Source organism: Canis lupus, chromosome 21 (genome assembly GCF_048164855.1).
Source record: "Canis lupus baileyi chromosome 21, mCanLup2.hap1, whole genome shotgun sequence".
NCBI classification, from domain to species: Eukaryota; Metazoa; Chordata; class Mammalia; order Carnivora; family Canidae; genus Canis; species Canis lupus.
In genome coordinates, this window is record NC_132858.1 from 22,928,199 (window position 1) to 22,950,894 (window position 22,696).

The window sequence follows — 22,696 nt, forward strand, 5'->3', positions numbered from 1 at the left end:
AAGTTCAGGTTAGGTGACTTTCTTTGGTACCACTGTGGCAGCTGTACTTCCTTTCTCAGAACGTTCTTCACACTGTGTCATTTCCTGGTGGGTTTTTTTTTTTTTGTTGCTGTTGTTTTGTTTTTTGGCCTATACCCATCTCCATTGGTGCTCTGTTCCGAAAGACAAGTATACAAACCACAGAGGACAGTATAGACATCTACTGGATGGATGGAATGAATCCCATGGGGGGGTGCATAATAGTTGAAAATAACATGAGAACTGTTGTTCTTTTTGAACAATCTAATAAGACATGCAATTTGTAGGCATCTAGAATCCAACTCTTTACCTATCTTTAAAATTTTATTTCCAGTCCTCACTCTCAAGCATTGATGAGTGTCAACTGGCTCAAGTTTTGCAGAAAATAAAAAAAAAAAAAAAAAAAAAAAAAAAAGGTTTTGCAGAAAATGATTGACAATATGTCACAAGGGACTTCAAATGTTCATATGATTTGATCTAAAAATTATTTCTAGAAATAGGTCCTAAGGAATAAATACAAATACCGAAGAAGGATGTTCACTATACTGTTTTTTATACTGGAAAAAAAATTAAATGTTTCCAGGAAGGGAATGTGTAAATAAGGGATTAGTTCTTTCATTGCACATTGTGTAACCATGAGAAAAAAAATTACACTTTCGAAGAATTTTTAATAACTCAGGGAGAATTTCATCTCATAAGATTAAGTAAAAAATAGCAGGACATAGGACAGGGTTGTCATGCCATGGTGCCAGAGAGGCTGGCAGCAAGGTGGCAGACAGGGAGTTTTGGGATGCATGGCAAAGGAGTTTCTGATCAGATTCAGGAATAAGAAATTTAAACAAAAGATGTGGTGACCTAACAATTTTGGGGGAGACCTAACCATTTTGTTCTTGATGGGCATGCTTTGCATTTCAAGAAAGCGGAAGATTCAGCAAAATTACAAGAGGTTGCTATGGAAGGAAAAGAAGGTTCAAACCTTATAGGAATCCCTATTCAAAGATGGATGACCTGATAATTTGCTGAAAAGGAAAGGCTCAGGAAGCAATTTTGAAAAGTTAACTAGCCTTTGTCGGAAGAAGAAGTTGTTCAGCCATTGCCAGAAGAACAAGGTAGCACTGACCAGACTTCATCTGAAGGACACTGCAGAGTTGACCAGCCTCAGCCAGCGCAGTGTAGCAAAGTGTAAACTTCATTACTATTCCAAAGAAATATAAATCATCGGGTGAAAAAGCACAAGGAAAATGTGAACGAGTAAAAGCTAAGTGTACTGCTAAGAAACAAGAATCTGAATGGAGAAAATGAGAGAGACAAAGCTCTACAAAATGAAAAAAATGGAAGCACTCAAAAGTTGGGCAAAAAGCCTAAAAAAAAGGACCAACCAAACTTGAATTCACCAATGGAGCATCTTTTAAAATATATATATATTAAAAAACTGTCAGATGTTTTGTCCTTAATCTAGGGTTAAACGATCTGCTGTCTATTGAGTTCTTTTGTACGTGTGATGTACCTCCCAACAATTAACTAGATTTCTCAACATAAACTGCAATGCTAAGCTATACTAAATATCACATGTCTAAATATTTTTGTCCTTGTAAGGGAACATTTTCCATACATGATCTACAGAATATGATTTTTTTTCTTATTTATTTGCCTCTGAGGAAAGTTGGCCTAAAGAATGGAAAGAGCCTTTTGTTTGGGTGACAGGTTTAAGCAGGTAATACTTTTGTGTCATGTGAAATTCAGGTGAAATGAAATTTTTTGAAAGTTTAAAAAAAAAAGCAGCTTGTGGGCAAAGGCAGTGCCATTTTTGTGGTCCTGCAAATTTCCATTGTGGCCTAGCGGGTGGGTTGGTGGGGGTCTTCACACCAAAGATGTCTTGACTCTGCTCCTTGCCCGTTAGCCACTCCACCCTCTCCCCAAACAACTCAGCTTTCTGTGTCCAGGCAAGTGAGGGGAGGGCCCTCCCCTAGCATTAGGAAGGAGAGGTCCTCTTTGCCACGGTCTTTTGCGGGGAGGGGGTGGCAGTTACACTTCAAGTCTCATCTCCCTCAGGGGCAAGGTGGTGGAGGAGCACCCAGGGTCTTCTCTGCGTGTGGGGAAGGGCTCTGAGTGCTTGCAGTGCCTCCCTGTCTCTGATGCTGTGTCAGACTGTTGTAAACTGTTGTTCTGTATGAGCAAAACTGTCTCTACTAAACAGATTTAACAGTTGAAAAAAAAAGCGGCACACAAAATTATATATTCTGTATGACCCATTGCTAGTGTCTCTCTCTCACACACACAAACACACACATTACATATATAAGAGAAAATATTAGTAAGAAAGATATCTATTTATTACCACCCATGGATAATTGTTTATTTTACATATTTTTAGTATTTCCAAGCCCCCATTAGTAGGCATTCGTTACTTTTAAAATCAGAAAAAAGGAGTTAGGGTAATAACAAATTCCAAATCCTCACTTCTGTGTTTCCTTTTTCACAAACACCCAGATCAATACATGGAACATGTGGCCTGGAGGAGAAAAAGCATATGGATTTTTTTTTTCTCCCTTAGGACAGTTCCAACGATGGCCATTACCAGACGCCAAGGGACATGTGGGCCACCTCCTTCTAAGTAATTGTTCTTATTAAAGCAGGCATAAGGTGTGGCAAAACAAAATAGGCAGAGTAGAGGGTACATGACACTACCACATATAAAACCACTGGCACTTTTTCAAATTCTGCTTCCTTCTCCTGTCTTGCAGGCCTAGCCCACAGCGGACTGGAAACATACAGCTGTGGTAGTGTTCACCGTCCTTCCCTCTCAGGGCATTCTGGATTGCAACACACCTCTTTTCTTTTATACCCTGTTCCTTTTTTCTACCCCTCTCTCAATCCCCAAGTGACTCCAAAAGGCCACTGTGAAAAGAATGAAAAAAAAAAAATACGTGGAACATTCTCAGCCCCTCAGAGGGTGGGTGGAATCAGAACAGAAATAACTGGGGATCCCTGGGTGGCTCAGTGGCTTAGTGCTTGCCTTCGGCCCAGGGCATGATCCTGGAGACCCGGGATCGAGCCCTGCATGGAGCCTGCTTCTCCCTCTGCCTGTATCTCTGCCTCTCATTCTCTCTCTCTGTGTCTCTCATGAATAGATAAATAAAATCTTTTTTTTTAATTTTATTTATTTATTTATTCATAGAGATGCAGAGAGAGAGAGAGACAGAGACACAGGCAGAGGGAGAAGCAGGCTCCATGCAGAGAGCCTGACGTGGGACTCGATCCCGGGACTCCAGGATCATGCCCTCGGCTGCAGGCGGCGCTAAACCGCTGCGCCACCGGGGCTGCCCTTTTTTTTTTTTTAAAGAAAGAAATAATTATCTCGGTTTCTCATTACTGCTCATGCTGCTCTGTATACATGTCATCCAACAAAACAGAATTCATCCTCTCCATTCTTTTCTTTCAAATAGTGATGAAAGAAAATTTGGTCAATAAAGGTTCCTTGTCGAGTGCCCAGATTTTTCTCTTCAGCATTAATTGTATGGCCTACTTTGTATGGTCGGTTGTGGGTTTGGTGACATCAGGATTCATGACACTATATTTTGTGCCAGTACATTTAACTTCATTGGGTTCTGAATAATCAGAGAATAGCATTTTCTAAATAACAATTTTATTCAATACCAATGAAAATACTCATGTGTTTATATCAATAAAATATAAAAATCTGGGACCAAATTTGTTTACTGAAGCAATCTCCTGGAGTTACCTTTAGGAATCAGATAGATAGATAGATAGATTTATTTATTTATTTATTTATTTATTTATTTATTTATTCATTCATTCATTCATTCATTCATTCATTCATTCATTCGAGACAGAGAGACAGAGAGAGGCAGAGACACAGGCAGAGGGAGAAGCAGGCTCCATGCAGGAAGCCCGATGGGGGACTCGATCCCGGGACTCCAGGATCATGCCCTGGGCTGAACGAAGGCAGGTGCTAAACCGCTGAGCCACCCAGAGATCCCCGTATCAGATAGATTTAATGTGTTTTTTAACTAGGGCTGATTTTTAGAAGTGTTTTCACTTAAACTATAATAAAATTATAGTTATGAAGTCAATGAATATAATATTACATACGTAGTCAATATAAATTCATTGTCATTACTTGTAAGCACATACCTTATTTTAATGTACAAGATATGACATGATCTGAAGTGTCTTGTTTCTCCATTTCTATTTCACTGGAAATTCCTTAGGTATCCAAACCAACACTGAAGGAAACATAGAAAAAAAGAAACAGGACAATGTTCATGTAAAGGACAAAGGTTAACACATGACACCAGGTCTTTTTTTATTTACTTTGTTGAAATTTACCTTAGTCGATGAAAAAAATGATTAGTTTGAGTTTTTCAACATTTATTTATTCAATAGGCCATGAGCTCGGGAGATGGTCAGGGCTAGAATCCTGGCTCTATGCCTTAATAATGGTGTAATCTTGGAAAAGTTACTTATTTAACCTCTCTATGCCTCAGTTTCCTAATCTGTAAAATGAGGATAATATTAGTACCTGTACTAATATTAACTCATAGGGTTATTGGGAGGGTCAACTAAGAAACTACATGCAATAAACTTTTTATTTTTTTTTTGTACACAAAAATCTTAGAATACTCCTTGGCACAGAGTAAATACTCAATAATTCTAGGTGCACCAGATCCAACACAGAGCAAATCAAATATGGCCCTTGCCCTCATGGAGTTTACACTCTAGTGGCAGTATGGATGGAGTGGGTAGCAAAAAACATCACACAAATCACACAGCTAATAGCATCTTCACAGCTGTGTTAAGTGAAATGAAGCAAAAATACAGGGCACTGAAGATCAATTTTGGGGCTGCTTTCTCAATGAACTGCAAAAGAGAAACTTTTATGACTTTGAGTCCTGATAGCACACTTTTGTAAAATTAAGAACACCTGAAATTTTTTATTGTCATATGTCTGCCCATTATTTGTAGCTTTATTGGAAAAAGTAAAATTTAAAAGTTGAGCACTCTTATTTTGAAGATCATGCTATGTTTATATGTATTAAGTAAGGTGTTTAAAGGGAAATCCTAGCACCTCAAGGAGGAAAATCATTCGGTCCATTTGATTACGACAAACCAATCCATGACTTACTAAACATTTAATTTTCCAACATGACTCTTGAAAAACAGAGTTCCAAAAGTTTTAGAATTTTTCAAAATTCTTATTCTGAGAGAGGTAGGATGGCACAGTGGCACAGGGCCCAGGGTTTGAAATCAGAAGGCCAAGGATCTAGGCTCTGACATTTTGCTAGTTTTTAAGCTTAAGGCAAGTTCCTCCACCTCTCTTCAGCCTCAGATTCTTCATATTTAAAGTGGGGAATTCAAACAAAGGATTGCAGAAGGGGAAGTAGGTTGGGGATGGGGTAACCGAGTGACGGGCATCAAGGAGGGCACATGATGAGAGGAGCACTGAGTGTTATACTATCGGCAAATTTAATTTAAATAAAATAAAAAAAATAAAGTGGGGGGACAACCAACCTTCCACCACGCATTGTAAAGATTAAATGCTATTGTCTGGCAAACATCTAGCAGCATCTAGCACAAGGTAGACACTCTGAAGAGGGGAGCTGCTAACCAAAAGGGAACCTAAAAGACTGAACGTCCTTCATTATGGGTTTGAGACTCTTAAGATCATTAAGAACCTGTCAATGTTTCACTGTCTTGTTTTTATTTTTTTATTATTTGTTTTTTAAAGGTTTATTTATTTATTCGTGAGAGACCCACATAGAGAGAGAGAGGCAGAGACACAGGCAGAGGGAGAAGCAGGCTCCATGGAGGGAGCCCGACGTGGGATTTGAACCCAGGCCTCCAGGATCACGCCCTGGGCTGAAGGCGGAGCTAAACCGCTGGGCCACCCGGGCGGCCCATCCTCATTTTTTTTTTTTTTAAAGGCAGTTTTCCTGTGTATGTAGTCTACGATCCGATTAAACTAACATGACATTTGAGAATAAACTAACGCGTTAAAAGCTTAGCTGTTTGCATTTATTGCAACTTCCCATCAATCCCTCAGCTGCAAAGGACACTAACATTAGGGTATGTCAAAAATCCATTTTGCACCGAGGAATTCAAGCCAGGATTTCTGACTTCTTGAGAGCGGAGATCGCGTTTAGGGTGCAAAGCCCCACCCAGCAGCACCTTAGCTTTCCTTCTGCAAAACCGGCAGCCCCTCCCCCGCCCCCCCAACCCCGACCTTCGCGTCTGGGCGGGTTCCAGAAGGATGCACTGGAGGCGGGAGGGAGTCAGGGCCCGGAAGGCGGGGCCCAGACCTGAGTTCAGAAATCGCGGGGTTTGGGGGGCAGAGGGGCGGGGCTCCCCCTCCCCCGACACACCTCCTTCCCCGCGGCCCTCCCGCCTCTCCCAGCCTCCCCGGGGCCGCAGCGCCTCGCCCCTCTCCTCCAATCCCATCCTGCCTGGCGCCCGGGCGGCCAATCAGGAGGCGGCCTTCCGCGGGGGGCGGGGCGAGGGGCGGGGCTGACCGGCGCAGGCCGAGGTCGCCTACTTGAGCCGCGCGGCGGAAGACGGGCTGGGCGGCGGCGGTGGGGACGCGGGGCCGGCGGGGCGGGCACCATGGCGGACAGCCGGGACCCAGCCAGCGACCAGATGAAGCTCTGGAAGGAGCAGCGCGCCGCGCAGGTAGAGCCCGAAGCTTGGCGCAGGGCGCTGGGCGTCGGCGAGTAACGGCCCGGGCATCGCCTGCGCCGCGGCGCCCCGGGGGTGGGGGTGCGGTGGGGGCGGGGAGGGCGCTGCCTCTGTGCCCGGGGAGGGGGGGAGTCTGTCCTGCAGGTCGCAGCCCGGGGAGGGCGCTGCCTCTGTGCCCGGGGCGGGGTGGGGAGTCTGTCCTGCAGGTCGCAGCCCGGGGAGGGCGCTGCCTCTGTGCCCAGGGGGCGGGGGGGGGGGAGGGGGGCTGTCCTGCAGATCGCGGGCCGGGTGGGAGCTGCCTCTGTGCGGGGTGGGGGGGGCTGTCCTGCAGGTCGCAGCCGGGGGTGGGCGCTGCCTCTGTGCCCGGGGGTGGGTGGGGGGGGGGCTGTCCTGCAGATCGCAGCCGGGGGTGGGCGCTGCCTCTGTGCCCCGGGGGTGGGCGCTGCCTCTGTGCCCCGGGGGTGGGCGCTGCCTCTGTGCCCCGGGGGGGGTGGTGGTGGGGTGCTGTCCTGCAGATCGCGGGCGGGGTAGGCGCTGCCTCTGTGCCCCGGGCGGGGGGCAGGGGGTGCTGTCCCGGCCGGAGCGCCCTCCTGCAGGTTTACTTTCGGCCGCCGCGGGCGTGGGTGGTTGGCTCCGAATTCTGCAGTTTTGCCAGCTGGGACAGAGGTCGCAGCTCGAGGGAGCAAGGAAGGCTCCTTCGGAAAGAGGCAGAGAGCTGCAGCTGCAGAAAAGGAAGTTGTGGGGGGGGGGGGTGCGGGGAAGTGGCAACGGGGCTCTAGCCTGGGCCTTGCTCAAGCATTAACTACAAGCTTCCATTTTTGCGGGGTGACAATGCTGTATCATCTCGGGGTCCCCCAGCACCAGTCGCGAGGACGGATCGCCGAAATAAAGAAGTTTCACATCCGTGATGCCATTTGCATTTAAACCCCCCCTGCCTGGGGGTCCCTGGGTGGCGCAGAGGTTTGGCGCCTGCCTTTGGCCCAGGGTGCCATCCTGGAGACCCGGGATCCAGTCCCACGTCGGGCTGCCTCTCTCTCTCTCTCTCTCTCTCTCTGTGACTATCATAAACAAACAAACAAACAAACAAACAAACAAGAAAAACCCTGCCTGACATTGGAGAGCTAGGAGCCCCGGTAGGGACAGGCTACAGCGTTTATTCACACGTTGGCGCTGAGCGCCTGACCTGCTGGCCGTGCTGGTCGCTGTGCTGAGTACCAGGTGTACACCTGCCAGGAACTGCGGCGTTGAGAAGCACAAAGGCTAGGCAGGGAGACAACATGAGTAAACAGGTGATCACCCTGATCACCCTGCAGCAGGGTGAGGGCTCTAATGTAGGTTATCTGTAAGGTGTAAAGGGAGTGATGGGACTTGGCTGGAAAGCTGCCCAAAGCACATGACAGCTGAACAAGAACTTTAAAGGTGAGAAAGGAGCTCAGCTCGGTGGTGGTGGTGGTGGGTGAGGCGTTCTTGCCCTGTAATCCTGGGATGCAGAGCCTTAAAGAGCATCCTTGAGCAGGTTGGATTAGTTGAGAGTGCTTCTGATCTGAGTCTTCTTTTGTCATCTTGGCCCAGAGAGTCTTGAGGGACTTGGCCTGTTCCCATGGCAGCTGGTTAGTGGCAGAGAGAGGACGAGAGCTACGCTTTTCCTCGTCTTAATGCTCTTTCTCAAAACTGGGTTAGTATTCATGAACTGGAGTATTAATGCTAAGTGTCCGTGGGTTACTTAATAGTTCCCTGCTCTTGAGAAGGCTGTCATGCCACCACCCTATGGCCCTGGCGCATCTCTCTTCTCGTTGTGTCCTTTAATATAGGCCAGGAGGGTTAGTTCAGTTTTTCATGAATTCCTAAAGTGAACCAGAGCGACACGGAGTCTTTAATCAAGGACAGGCAACTCGTGAGTGGCAGAGTCAAGATGAGAACTTACCAGTTGGGGCCCAGGATTCTTCCCATATCCAGTAGTTGCCAAATCCTGATTCACATTGAAGTTCTCATGATACCCTGTGAACTGCAAACAATACACATACTGTAGTGAGTTTTGCATAAACCACAATTAATTCATTTTTAAATGACCACCCCTCCCCCACACTTTGTTCTGAGACTAGCTTGCCTCTTCATTTTGAGAATCAGTAACTGTTGTTAAATCATTACAGTGCTAGTGGTGATTTACCCTCCATGGTTGCCTGCTCACCAAAACACATCTATAGTTGGGGGGGACTCGTAGTGGCAATACTGTCGTCTCCTCTGCCTCTGGCAGGTCTTTGCACTGTGTACATGGTCCTGATTGGCAGTCACTTTAATGTCTTGTTGTTCTTCATTTTTACCTGCTCTCAGTAAACCTGCTCATTTCTTTGAGGTGACCACTCCCTCCCATGCCCAGTCCTCCAAAAGGAATTTTGCATATGTCTCATAGGCCTTATAATTTTCCAGTGAAATTTCAAACATTCAGAAAAGTTGAAAGAATTATGCATTCAATACTTATATATTCACTACATTTTGCTATGTATTTTTTATTACATGTTATTCTATGTCCATCACTTCGTATATCCATTAACCTCCCCTTTTCTCACAGCTACTTTTCAGTTCAGTGTTTGATTATGTGTTTAAGATAATAGGGCAGTGAAATACACAAATATGACGTGTACCATCCCATGATATTTTGACACCTGTGAATCCTATTCCCTTATCAAGATATATAGACAATTAGTGTCGCCCTGGAAAGTTCCCTCATGCTGTTTCCACCACTGTTTTGCTATCTTTTTAACCATTGACCTACGTACTTTTTTGTGTTAACACTTCTTTCATACAGCAAAAATGTTTTAAGACTTAAAAAAAGTTTTAAAGGGATGCCTGGGTGGCTCAGTGGTTAAAGCGCCTGCCTTTGGCTCGGGGCATGATCCTGGGGTCCCGGGATCGAGTCCCACATCGGGCTCCCTGCGTGGAGGCTGCTTCTCCCTCTGCCTGGGTCTCTGCCTCTCTCTCTCTCTCTCTGTGTCTCTCATCAATAAATAAATAAAAATCTTTAAAAAAAAGTTTTAAGATTCCTTCATGATGTTGTTTGTATCAGCAGTTTATTATTTTTATTGCTGCGTAACAGTCCATTGAATGAATACAGCACCATGTGTGTATCTCGTTGCCGGACATTTGGGCTATTTGCGTGATTTGGCTGTTCTGAATAAAGCTGCAATGATAAGTCTTACACAAGTATTTTCGTGCACAAATGCTTTCATTTCTCTTAGGAAATACCTAGCAGTAGAATTGCTGGGTACAAGTGAATATTTTATGAGAAACTGCTAAACCTTTTTCCTAAGTTTTGTTTGTTTGTTTGTTTTTACCATTTTACACTTCCATCAACATTATATGAGAGTTCCATTGCTCCACATTCTGTCAACCTTGCTGTTGTCATTTAATTTTAGCCATTCTTGTGGGTATGAAGTGATGGTCTCACTGATAATTTGCATTGATCTGATGACCAGTGGGAACTGAGCATCTTTTCACATGCTTATTGACATTGGTATATGTTCTTTGACATATCTGTTCAAATCTTTTGTGCTTTAAAATATTAGATTGTCTTTTTATTATTGATTTGTATGGCTCATATTTTAAATCATATGTGGGCTAAGTGCTGTAATAATTCCAAAATATGTAATAGGATAAACATATTAGAAATTTATTTCTCTCTTACATGATGGGCCAAAGTTTGGGTGAGTACTCTACTGCCCATAGTTATTGAGGGCTCCAGGCAGACAGAGGCTCCCCCTTTGACAACACTTACCTCTAAAGGTTGTCCTGGGTATCACCATCCAGCCATAGGAGGTTAAGAACGTGGAGGAGGGTGTGTGGGATGTTTAGGGACCAGGCTGGAAGTGATGTGGGTCACCTCTGCTCATCTTCCATTGACTACATTGGCTCCAATGGCCACACCTAACAGTAAGGGCAGTTGGGAAATGCAGTCTTCTCCTTTCCAGGTAGCTGACCCTACTATGCTGTCCAAACCATATGATCCATAGGAAAATCTGCTTAGCCATTTCTTGTAATGTGGGGATGGGCAAACAGATACAGTCTTCTTTAAAAAGATTGTGTCATTTTGGGCAGCCCAGGTGGCTCAGCGGTTTGGCACTGCCTTCAGTCCAGGGCGTGATCCCGGAGACCCAGAATCGAGTCCCATGTCGGGCTCCCTGCATGGAGCCTGCTTCTCCCTCTGCCTGTGTCTCTGCCTCTTTCTCTCTCTCTCTGTCTCTATGAATAAATAAATAAAATCTTAAAAAAAAAAAGATATCATTTTTACTTTCTGTTACTAAAATATTCTTTCTGTTAGAAAATTATGATAATGATGATGATGATGTGTGTGCGGGTGTATTTTGTTTTTTTAAATCTCCCTGTACTTGGCAAATGCCTCCATATAAATGGGCAACTCTGTATCAACATCCTCCCTCTTATTCTCTGGTTTTTTCTTCCCTTTTTCCTTCCTCCCTCCCTCCCTCCCTCCCTCCCTCCCTCCCTCCCTCCCTCCCTCCCTTCCTTCCTTCCTTCCTTCCTTCCTTCCTTCCTTCCTTCCTTCCTTCCTTCCTTCCTTCCTTCCTTCCTTCCTTCCTTCCTTCCTTCCTGTCTCTCTGTCTTTTTTTCTTAGAGCCCAATGCAGGGCCCATACTCACAATCCTGAAATCAAGACCCAAGTTGAGATCGAGAGTCGAATGCTCAACTGACTGAGCCACCAGGTGTGCCTTTATTTTTAATTTTAGTTTTTTAAAGTAGTCACCATGCCCAGAGTGGAGCCCAACACTGGGCTTGAACTCAAGACCTGAGGGTAAATTAAGAGTTGGACACTTAAACTATTGAGCCATCCAGGTGCCCCCTGGTTTTTACATCTATTGCTAGACTGTGAGAACTTTCTGGAACTACTATAGGAGGGCACCCTGTTGTCTCCTTCCTCAAGCACCAGGTGCAGAATGCCAAGCTAGGTGTATCCTTTGGAGCCAGGATGTCAACCAATGTAAAAGCAGTTTTTTGAGAATCTCTCCTGTAGTCAGAGTTTGTTGCTGGCAAGTGAATTGGGAGCTTTGTAAATTTTAATAAGCGATCATTGAATCAAATATGTTCATAGGTATGACTTAGATCTTCTGAAAAATCTTTCTCTTTCTCTCGAAATACACTGAAGGGAAGGAATTAGTTCTCCAGCTATTCCCAGTCACGTTGGATGGAACTTAAATAGGAACATTCTTGCTCATCAGTTAGAATGCTCTTCCTTTTGGATGCTTAGGCTTAGTTATTAGCCTCTGATCCCTTAAAAATTAGAGAATTTGAACACTTCAAGCTTCTTGTTTTTTTAACAGTTCCTTTATTACCTGGGAGAGAGATTGGGTCTTGGTCCATCCATTCCCGTCACTGAGTCATAAGACAGAACACATGAGGATTTATGTATCTTTTAGGGTGATTTGATAATACCTGCGTTGTTATCATACTGCCAACATTTGGGATGGAGAAGGGGTGACTGGGAGCTCCTTATGAACATGTGCCTTTTTTTTTTTTTTTCACTTGGGGACTACCTGGGTCATAGTGTGGCAATGAGAGAGACAGGAGAAGTGGAATCAAAATTTCTAAACTTTCATTTGTTTTAGCCAATATTTAGACCACTCCGTATTTTTCTCTAGATAAAAAAGATCAGCTGATTGCAAAATGTAAAAGCAGATCTTTATTTTTGTTTACTTTCTTCTTGTTTTTATTCTTTACTTTCTTCCTGAGTACTGTGATTGCTGTAGTTTCTAATAAAAAGAGCCAAGGAATCTTTCACATTTGTGGATCTACTGTCCTTCATATTTTGAGTCTTTCTTTCTCATTTCCTCTTATTCCCTACTGTTTAAAGATTTTATTTATTTATTTATTCATGAGAGACACAGAGAGAGAGGCAGAGACACAGGCAGAGGGAGAAGCAGGGTCCATGCAGGGAGCCCGATGTGGGACTCGCTCCCAGGTCTCCAGGATCAGGCCCTGAGCTAAAGGCGGTGCTAAACCGCTGAGCCACCTGGGCTGCCCCTATTCCCTACTGTTTTGAAAGATTGAAGGACTAGGCTAATTCTCAGTCCTCCCAGACTTATTTAAGATCATTTCAAGGCAGAGAAAACCTCTTGCAATAGCTATTATTTTGTGTATTTTAAAGGTTTTATTCATGATAGGATTGTTCTAAATATTTACTAACGATTGAACACCATTCCACCGTTCGCAATGTTTTGATCATTTCTTGCCAGAAGCATTGATAGCTCACCAAGAAGGGAGAAGAAAACATTAGAATTGTGCCACTTTTCCTATTAACACATACTAACGTGAAACAGCCTGGCTTGGAAAGCAAACATTTCCCATTTGGGTGAAGGAGGAGGTGTGCTCAGTTTGTGTGTGCTCAGAGATCCCACCATGTGGCCTTTAAGTCTGACATTTATCTTTTTTGTAAAAGGCAACTTTTATTTTTTCTCTGATATTAAAACCACCCACTAGTTCTCTTTCTTGGGATTTTTAATTTTCTTGTGTCATTTGCATGATTGTCATTGCATTTCCTGTCCCCCACTGTGTGAAACACACAGGACAGGCAATTCTTTGTGTGCCTGATAGATCTTATTGTTCCTTGCTCAATGGGCTGTGGTTTGTCTAAGACCATAAAGGTTGCACGTATGGTAGCAGTTAGCACACTGCTGAAGTGGTCTCTCTAGAAGCTTTCAATATACCTTGTTTCGTACCAACAGGATCCATTTGTGTTGTTTATTAAGAACAGAGTTTGGGGCAGCCTGGATGGCTCAGTGGTTTAGCGTTGCCTTCAGCCCAGGATGTGGTCCTGGAGACCGGGGATCGAGTCCCACGTCAGGCTCCCTGCATGGAGCCTGCTTCTCCCTCTGCCTGTGTTTGTGCCCCTCTCTCTCTCTCTCTGTGTGTCTCTCATGAATAAATAAATCTTTTAAAAAAAAAAAAAGAACAGAGTTTGAATATTATAGTAATGCTGCAGGGTGGCAGATGGTGACTGCACTTACCATGGTGAGCACTGAGTAATGTATAGAATTGTAGACTCAATATGTTGTATGTGCGCATTCATCATACTTTAAAAAAAAGGCTTGATTTTTTTTACTTACCCTTTTTGAAAAGATTTCACATTTTCCATGATTACGTTATGAAATATGTGTGATATTTTTTTGAGTGGCCATACCTTAGGTGGAGGGTACTGGATAACGTTCACAATGAGTAAAGTGAAATGAAAATCAGTCTTCCTTCTTGAGCTGAGAATGACCTACTGGTATTGACTTCTACAAGGCACTTGGTGGCTTGACCAGGATGGTCCACTTAGAAGACAAAGCACGTCCTGATGATGAAGTCTCCACGTATAGCCCAGGAAGCATAGTTTTTGGTCATTAAGGCAATCAGAAACATTTCCCAATGTTACCACTTCATGTATTTTAATCTTGTGAATCACCCTGGTGTGATGTGGCCTTAAGGTGGGGCACCTTCTGATGCTGAGGATGTCTTGAGGTTTAAAAAAAAAAAAAAAAAAAACAAGCAAAGCCCATCAGACAGCATCTGGAATTTAGGATTAAATGGCCTATGTGGTAGTTAGGGTTTTCCCCATCTTCTAGTGATGATAAGCCCTCTCTGGGCAGGAGCCGGTATTAACCATCTGGTCAGTTGTCTAGTGTGTATTTTGTGTGTGGTGCTGAATTATGCCCTTTGTCTTGATGGAACGAGTTGCCAAAGGAAAGGATTCAGTATGGAGCGAGGTCAGAATGAGCAGAGTTCTTGAGGCAGCTCTTCCTTCCTCTCACTTCACCTCCTCTTATTTCTTTTATTAGACAGTTCTCCTTGATTCTTGATATGAGAAAACCCAGAACCTTTCTTTATATTGTGGAAAGTTTCAAGCCAGAACTGAGGTAGAGAGGGTTGTGCAATGAACCTTCCAAGTGCCTGTATCGCCAGAAGATGAGGACTTTAAGAATAGCATTGTCACATCTAGAACGGGAGCAGTGATGTCTACCTTCCTCAGCTGGCCAGTGTGTTCACTTTCCCTGATTGTCTCTGTGCAGAAATGATTTCATCTACAGACCTGAGACGACTGTCTTTGCAGAGGCCTCCGTGCAAGGGTAGCCAGCCCTTGGCTGGTGTCTGGAAGTTGCATTTCGGGAGGGCTCCTCCCACCTGAGCTGATAAGAGCAGCTGACTGTGCAAGAGCCGTGCAAACAGTGTGGTGTTTACTGAACGTGTGCTTTCCTGCTGGGAGCCAGAGGCCACCTCCACCGTCAGCTCCTTGTGTAAACCCTGCGCGCTGAGTCTCTAATGAGCTTCCCTGCTAGACCATATTTCACACGTGTTACCACAATTCGCTGGGGGATTAATCGTGTCCTGCGTGATCCCCCCTGGGAGAGGACTCTGGAGGCTTGTGCTAGTTTTCTGGACTTCACTCCACATGCCTTTCTCCTTGCTGGGGTTCTGCTTTGTATTAAAATGCTATAATATGAGTATGACTCATGACCCCCTGACTGTGACTAGGTGCTGAGTCTCCTAACTCCTCCTAGGGAATCACCTGGAGGTGGGTGGTCTTGGGGACCCTTGACACATCTGTCTGTCTCCTTTGTAATGCTTTGTTCAAGCCCAAATCTGAAAAGGTTCACACATTGCGATGGTTGGTGTGTCTTTTAAGCTCCTCTTTATCTTCTGGTGGTTATCAACACAGTTTATAGTGGTTTAGTGAAGCAATGAAGGGTCAGGGTTTATACTCAGATAGGATTCAAATTGTGGCTTGACTACTGGGCAGGTACTTCACCTTTCTCCCCCTTGGTTTCTCCATATTAAAAATGGGATAACAGTTCTTATCTTGAAGGACTGTTGAGGACTCATTTATGTAATATACATTTATAAATTAATGTAGGTCGATCACCTAGCGTATAGAATGTGTACAGGACATGCTAGCTCTGTTGTTCTAAGGAATGCGTTAGTGTTGTGGTTAAGGAGTTTGGGTTTTTGAGCTAGTTTGCTTGGGTTCAAATTCTGATTCTGACTTTTTTTGAGTGAATGACCTGGTGCAAGTTGCATAACCTCCCTGTGGCTCTTCTGTGTAACAGGGATTATACTATTACTTACTTCAGACAGTTGGATTAAATGTGATAACCCAAGTAGAGTTTAGAACAGTACCTACTTACCGAGCTGTTATTATTGTTGTTTTGAGATAAGTAAGACCTCTCATACACACTCCATTCCCAAGCTGAATCAAGAGTGAGTGGGATGAGGGAGTGCCAAGTGTTACCTTTAATACTGGTAGAGGCTTGATTGGAGGAAGCAGCTTAGGTGTTTTGGCCAAGAGAGCTTGCTGAGATTGCACCCCTGTGTTGAATTTACTCCCTTGCATCTAGGCAGTGGAGATTACCAGGCCTGCCCCTGGGAGAGCGGGATGTGCGCTGAAGGACGCGTACTGCCTGTGGCCACTGGCTTGCAAGGTGAAGAAGGGTGGGTGCCCTGTGCAGGCTTGGGTTCTTTTCCCAAACTGCCCGGTCTCCCCCTTGGAATGAGCCAGGAGGCCTGGAGCACTCTGGTTTCTCCTCTCTCCCCCAAAGAAATTTGAGGGCCATGACAGTGCTTGGTTTTCTGTACATGAATGTGCACATTGTAGGTACTTGATGAATCTTGTTGAATAAATGTAAAGTGTTAAGCAATAACTTGATAGAAAATGTCAGGTATATTCTGTATTGATCTCTGAGAATGAGAAGCTGTCATTATGACTCTTTGGGATTGAAAGTTAGGGACGGGCTGTATTACCAATCTTTGTCAATTAAAAAATGGAAGAATGATGTTTGATAAGTTCTTGGAGCTCCTGTAAGCAGAGGACACTAGTAGAAGTGGAAACTGTTGATAGAATATTTTATCAGAGAAAGCCAACCTTATTCCTCCCAGGAAAATTTCTTCGTTCGTGTCTTAACTCCAGCCAAAAAATAGAAAGAGCAAAGCCAAAATGGAATTTTACTTTGAGTCTGTCCTTTGAATCATGATGTCAGTTTTTAGCCAAGCCAAAATATTCCTTTGCCAATTTCTGCAGCAGTTTTCATAAACATTTGTCTAAAGGTGTTTGATCAGAATTTGAAGTTATAATTTAAGATATTTCCCATTTATTTTTGGGAATGGAGATACAGGAAGACGGATAGACTTGTTGCTTCCTCCTCCTACTTAGAAATAATCTTTCTTGGCCATTTTGTGTTGGTCCATAGTTTAATTTATTCACATGTTGAATCCACAAGCATTTTTTAAAAGAGATTTTATGTATTTGAGAGAGAGAGAGAGAGAGTACAAGGAGAGGAGCAGAGGGAGAGGGACAAGCAGACTCCGTGCTAAGCATGGAACCTGAAGCAGGGCTTGATCCCATAACCCCAAGATCATGACCTGCCTGAGCCAAAATCAAGAGTCGGATGCTTAACCGACACAGCCATGCAGGCATCCCACAGAAGCATTTTTGTGTGTACTTGTAGATAACGGCATCATGTCAGATGTCAGGGTTATAGATCTATAATGAGTATATCACCTAGAGAGGAAAACAGTGAAGCATATAGGAAATTATAAATATTTTGTTCTGTGGAGTGCAAGAAGATGCCCAGCTCGAGGGATGGCACGGGGCAGGGGCAGGAAGAGCCGTTCAGGTGGAGCATGTATGAATGTTGTGGGTAGTTGTCAGCCAGAAAGATGTAAACGAATGCCGCTTTTCCTGAGAGGGAGAGTGTGTGCTCTTAGAATTTTCCAGCAATAAAAAGCTTTTCTGTCATTAAAAAATTCTAGTTCTAAAATGATCTGAGTTTAAAAATAACAATAACATAATAATCAGCAAGTTGGAGGAAATCTCTTGGCCCATCATATTTGTTATTTATAACAAGCAAACCTGTGCCCCAATATTGAAATCTGTGTAAAATCAGCAAAATTCTCTGATCATACAGCCATCACCCATTGAATGGGAATAATCACATGTGTCTTCCTGGATTATTGGAGGCTTAAGTGAGGTGACTTATGTCAAGGTAGCCAGGAGAAAGCCTTGGATATGGCAGGTGCTTCAGAAATGGTAGTCATGAAGGGAAATTGGAAATCCTGTACAGCTTTGTCAACTGCACTGATCCTCTGTCCTTGGTTAGCTCTGGACCAGAACAGCCACCCTCCATCCTATTACTAGAGAAAGCTCAGAGCTGGCATCCTGGGATGTTGTTTCTTTGGTCTGGTGCTTGCAAGGACCAAGGGCACCGATGGCAGGGCCTGGCTCTGGTTTGGCCCACCTCCGTCCGCCGGGCCCTCTGGCCTCCCTCCTCCAGGACCTGCAGCCTGTCCCGTTTGTGCGGAACATAGAGGCTCCCCTTGCGGGGCAGGCTGTGGTCCGTGGGGGTGGGAGGAGGGGAGGGGACGATGCCAGTGGAATGAATGAATGAGTGTTGAACTGAGTGTGACCGAGGGGCCCGTGTTCTTAATGCTGCGCCCTCCGGATGGCATCACGAGGGGTCCAGGTTGGGATGGCTGAGCTTCTCTGATGTGACCAGGTGCCCTGTGGCTGCTTTTTGTGTCCTCGACCCGCAGACAAGCCCTGACTTCCTTCCGCCTCCTGCCGTGTCTCCCTAGCACCTGTACAAAGCCTGCCACCCTGTGCTCCCCTCAACCTTCTCAGATGGCTGCAGGGGGCCCTGCCACTGGTGGGCTTCGTGTTCCCCCTCCCTCTCTCCTGTCGTCCTCTGCTGACCCTCTGCCCCTCTCAGCTGGTGCAGGGGGTGGCTTCAGCTGACTGTGCTCAGCTAATCAGGCCCCCTCTTCCAAGCCTGGCTGTTTTTGTGGTGGTTTGTAGCCCTGGCTGGCTTTCGCTGCTCTGCACCTGCTAGTTCGAAAGTCTTCTAAAGGGGATGCCTGGGAGGGCTCAGTGGTTGAGCGCCTGCCTTCGGCCCAGGGCCTGATCCTGGAGTCCCGGGATCGAGTCCCACATCGGGCTCCCTGCATGGAGCCTGCTTCTGCCTCTGCCTCTACCTGTCTCTCTCTGTCTCTCATGAATAAATAAAACCTTTAAAAAAACAAACAACAACAAAAACCTCCCCAAACCCAAAAGTCTTCTAAATGCTGGAGCCTGCTGGAAGTTTGCCCTTAAACCAGCACAAAATCAAACTATACTTACAGTGGGGTGGGTCACAGAGCCCAGCACACGGCGCTGACCGTGGAACTGGACACGGGGCGCCCACTGCCTTCTTTCTGAGGCACCACCTCTCCCCCCTTCCTTTTCTCCCCGCCGTGCTGGGGACGCTGCATTCCTCACCTCCGCTTCCTTCCTTCCTCTGCATTCGTTGGCCTGCTCCATGGAACGTGGGCCTCCAGCGTCACTGACCTGCAGCCAAACACAATGGTCACAATCCCTTATTATATTTACCCACTAAATATAGCTGCTTTGGGGTGCCGGGGTGTCTCAGTTGGTTAAGCATCTGCCTTCGGCTCATGTCCTGATCCCGGGGTTCTGGGATCGAGCCCCGCATCAGGTTCCCTGCTCAATGGGGAGTCTACTTCTCCCTCTCTCTCTCTACCCCTACCCCCTGCTTGTGCTCTCTCTCCCTCTCTCTCTCTCTCTCTCGGATAAATAAATAAATAACATCTTAAACAAAATAAAAATAGCTGCTTTTGAGTTGGATTTTAAGACCACACTTTCCCAGCTTTGAGCGAACATCTATTTTCATTGAATCTGAGATGCTGTGTACCGTGAAATGTGCCAGTATTCTATACACTACTTAGGAAGACAAAAAACCTCGCCTGTCCCAACCCGGACTCATTGCTAAGATGCCACAGATAGCAAGACATACCCCAGTTTTAAAGATCTTAAAACTATTAAAAAATTGCGTATGTTTATCATTAATGCACTAACAGTAGTTAACATTAAAGAGCCTGTGCTCAGCAGCAGCCCATTCTCTGAGTTATCATTATTTCTCTGGAGAAAGAAACTGGAGAAGAGGAGTCTTCTTTAGGGACTTTCCTCATAAAAATGATTTGCATCTATCATGTTTCCTTGTTTTTAGAAGTAGTTATTTTAAGCTGATGATGTGGTACGTTAACTCCAAATGAAAATTTCAGTTTTTAAATTTTACCCGAGCAAGTGAAAACTAAGCATAATTTAAGGACTTTTTAGAAAGTAATTAGAAAGGTGATTAGAAGTGGATACTTGTGGTGATACAGTCCCTTCATTAAAAATGTTTTTTATGACGTGAAGGTGTATCACATTGCCTTCATTAAGTCAATACAAAATGTAGATAATTTGAAAAACTTCTGATATTTGATTAGATGTAGGCAAGGAATTTCTGACTTAAAAATTAATTTAGGAAAGAAAAAAAGAAATCTAAAGAAAATTTAAATGACCTGTAATTATATCCCCTAAATTCTACGATCATTTCACTGTTATTGAAGTTTTTCTGTGGGTAAAATTCTTAATGGTGGCATAATATTTCATTAATTAACCCTTCCTTTATTTTTACATATTTAAGCTACCCATCAGCTTTTGCTGCAGTAAATAATATAACATTTAACACCGCCGTAGACTGTGAGCTCCACGAGAGCAGGAATGTTGATGTTTGCTGCTGTAATGTAATCCCCAGCACCTAACACAGGGTAGGGACTCCCTAAACACTTTTGGAATGCTGTTGGGTGAATTTACTCTAAATCTTAATGTGCACATTTTTCCTGACTCTAAATCCACCTGGAGAATAGAAAAGGGAAGCTAGAGTGGTGATTTAATTTCTTATTTTGTAGTATTTTTGAAGATGTAGTTGGAATATAGCATCCCTCAAGGTAAGCACATGCATTAAATAACTGCTTTTCATTCCTTTTTGTCTTGGGTTCTGTGAGAGGGGACCCTTAACTTCAGGTTGTCCATTTTTACTTCCCTATGACATAAAGATGAGAAAAGAGGGCATTATGAGGTAAGACCGCTGCTTACACCAAGATATTATCTTCTAGATTTCCCTAAAGCCTTGCACTTTTTTTTCCCCCAGAAATTATGTTTAAAAATTTGCTTTCCACGTTCCATTCCCCCACTCTTCGTTTTATTTAATACAGCTTCATTGCATTAACTTTTTTCTTCTCAGCAAATATATGACATTCTTCTCCTCACCTTCTAATAAATACTCTCTTCTGTTTGGTTCACGTGGGTTTCTCTCATCAAATGTTGCCCTAAACAGCCCTTGAAGTTGGGGATCTTTTTATTCTAGTCTTTGTCCTCCTGTTGGACTCCCGTGTTGCTCACCCTGTTGAAGCTCTTCCTGCCATACTTGTTTTGAAGGCAGATCACATGTACATTAGTGTGTATGAGGAAGGCTGTTAAAAATTAGGACTGTTGATCTGTTAGAGCAAGGAGGAGAGGCCGGATGCTACATTTGTAAGGTAGAAAGCCAGGTTCACCTAATGGAGGACATTCTTGTGTTGGGTGGGAGGGAGGCCCCATGACGGCATAATTCCAGCATTCTCGCTCCCAACTTTCCTGGAGTCCGGCCCATGAGGTGAGACCACTTCATTCTTTAGTTCTCCACCCAGCCATTTTCGTCTACCTTGCTGCGCATGTGCCTTCTCTGGGCATGGTTTTTATTCTTGACCATACCGCTCTGACCTGGTCGTGCGGAGAGGGCATGTGATATGCTTTTATTGCTTTCCTGAGTGATGTAAATGATCACTCTGACCTGTTTACCTTTCCTTCTCCCAAACTTCTTGGTATCCTGTGTCCTACTTCTCTCCTTTATGCGATGTCTTATCTATCTATCTATCTATCTATCTATCTATCTATCTATCTATCTATCTATCTATTTATTTCCTCTAGTGCTGTGTTTATATGTTCAAAAAGGGCATGGTAAGGTGTGGACAGATTGTTTGCTCAGACTCTTTTATTCTAATTGTGGATCATTCCAAAGCTTTAAGTCAGTTGCACTTAATCCTGGCTTCACTTAGGAATCACCTGGGGAGCTCAAAAAAATCCCAATGCCCAGGCCTCACCCAGACTAATTGTATTGGAAATCTCCAGGGGGATGACCCAGCTAAGTCTATGAATTAAAAAGCTCCTCCGGTGATTCCAGTGACAGCCAACATGGAAACTCAAGGTTTTAGGTTTAAACTAAAAGGGAAGTTCTACAATTTTCTCTTTCCTTATTCTGATTCATTTTCTCCTTTTTTTAAAAATAAATTTATTTTTTATTGGTGTTCAATTTACCAACATACAGAATAACACCCAGTGCTCATCCCGTCAAGTGCCCCCCTCAGTGCCCGTCACCCATTCACCCCCACCCCCCGCCCCCCTCCCCTTCCACCACCCCTAGTTCGTTTCCCAGAGTTAGGAGTCTCTCATGTTCTGTCTCCCTCTCTGATATTTCCCACTCATTTTTCTCCTTTCTCCTTTATTCCCTTTCACTATTTTTATATTCCCCAAATGAATGAGACCATATGATGTTTGTCCTTCTCCGATTGACTTACTTCACTCAGCATAATACCCTCCAGTTCCATCCACGTCGAAGCAAATGGTGGGTATTTGTCGTTTCTAATGGCTGAGGAATATTCCATTGTATACGTAAACCACATCTTCTTTATCCATTGACACCGAGGCTCCTTCCACAGTTTGGCTATTGTGGACATTGCTGCTATAAACATTGGGGTGCAGGTGTCCGGGCGTTTCACTGCATCTGTATCTTTGGGGTAAATCCCCAGCAGAGCAATTGCTGGGTCGTAGGGCAGATCTAGTTTTAACTCTTTAAGGAACCTCCACACTGCATTCCAGAGTGGCTGCACCAGTTCCCATTCCCACCAACAGTGTAAGAGGGTTCCCCTTTCTCCACATCTCTCCAACATTTGCTGTTTCCTGTCTTGTTAATTTTCCCCATTCTCACTGGTGTGAGGTGGTATCTCATTGTGGTTTTGATTTATATTTCCCTGATGGCCAGTGATGTGGAGCATTTTCTCATGTGCATGTTGGCCATGTCTGTGTCTTCCT

General features: G+C 44.3%; 1 protein-coding gene across 1 annotated transcript in view; it reads left to right on the forward strand.

Moving 5' to 3' along the window:
• The first annotated feature begins 6,538 nt into the window (after window positions 1-6,538).
• CAT (catalase) overlaps window positions 6,539-22,696 on the forward strand; it is a 39,699-nt gene continuing 23,541 nt past the window's right edge. The window contains exon 1 of the mRNA XM_072791098.1: window positions 6,539-6,705. Within this exon, the coding sequence (XP_072647199.1) occupies window positions 6,640-6,705 (66 nt within the window). The 5' untranslated portion in view covers window positions 6,539-6,639. The remainder of the gene's footprint in view (window positions 6,706-22,696) is intronic.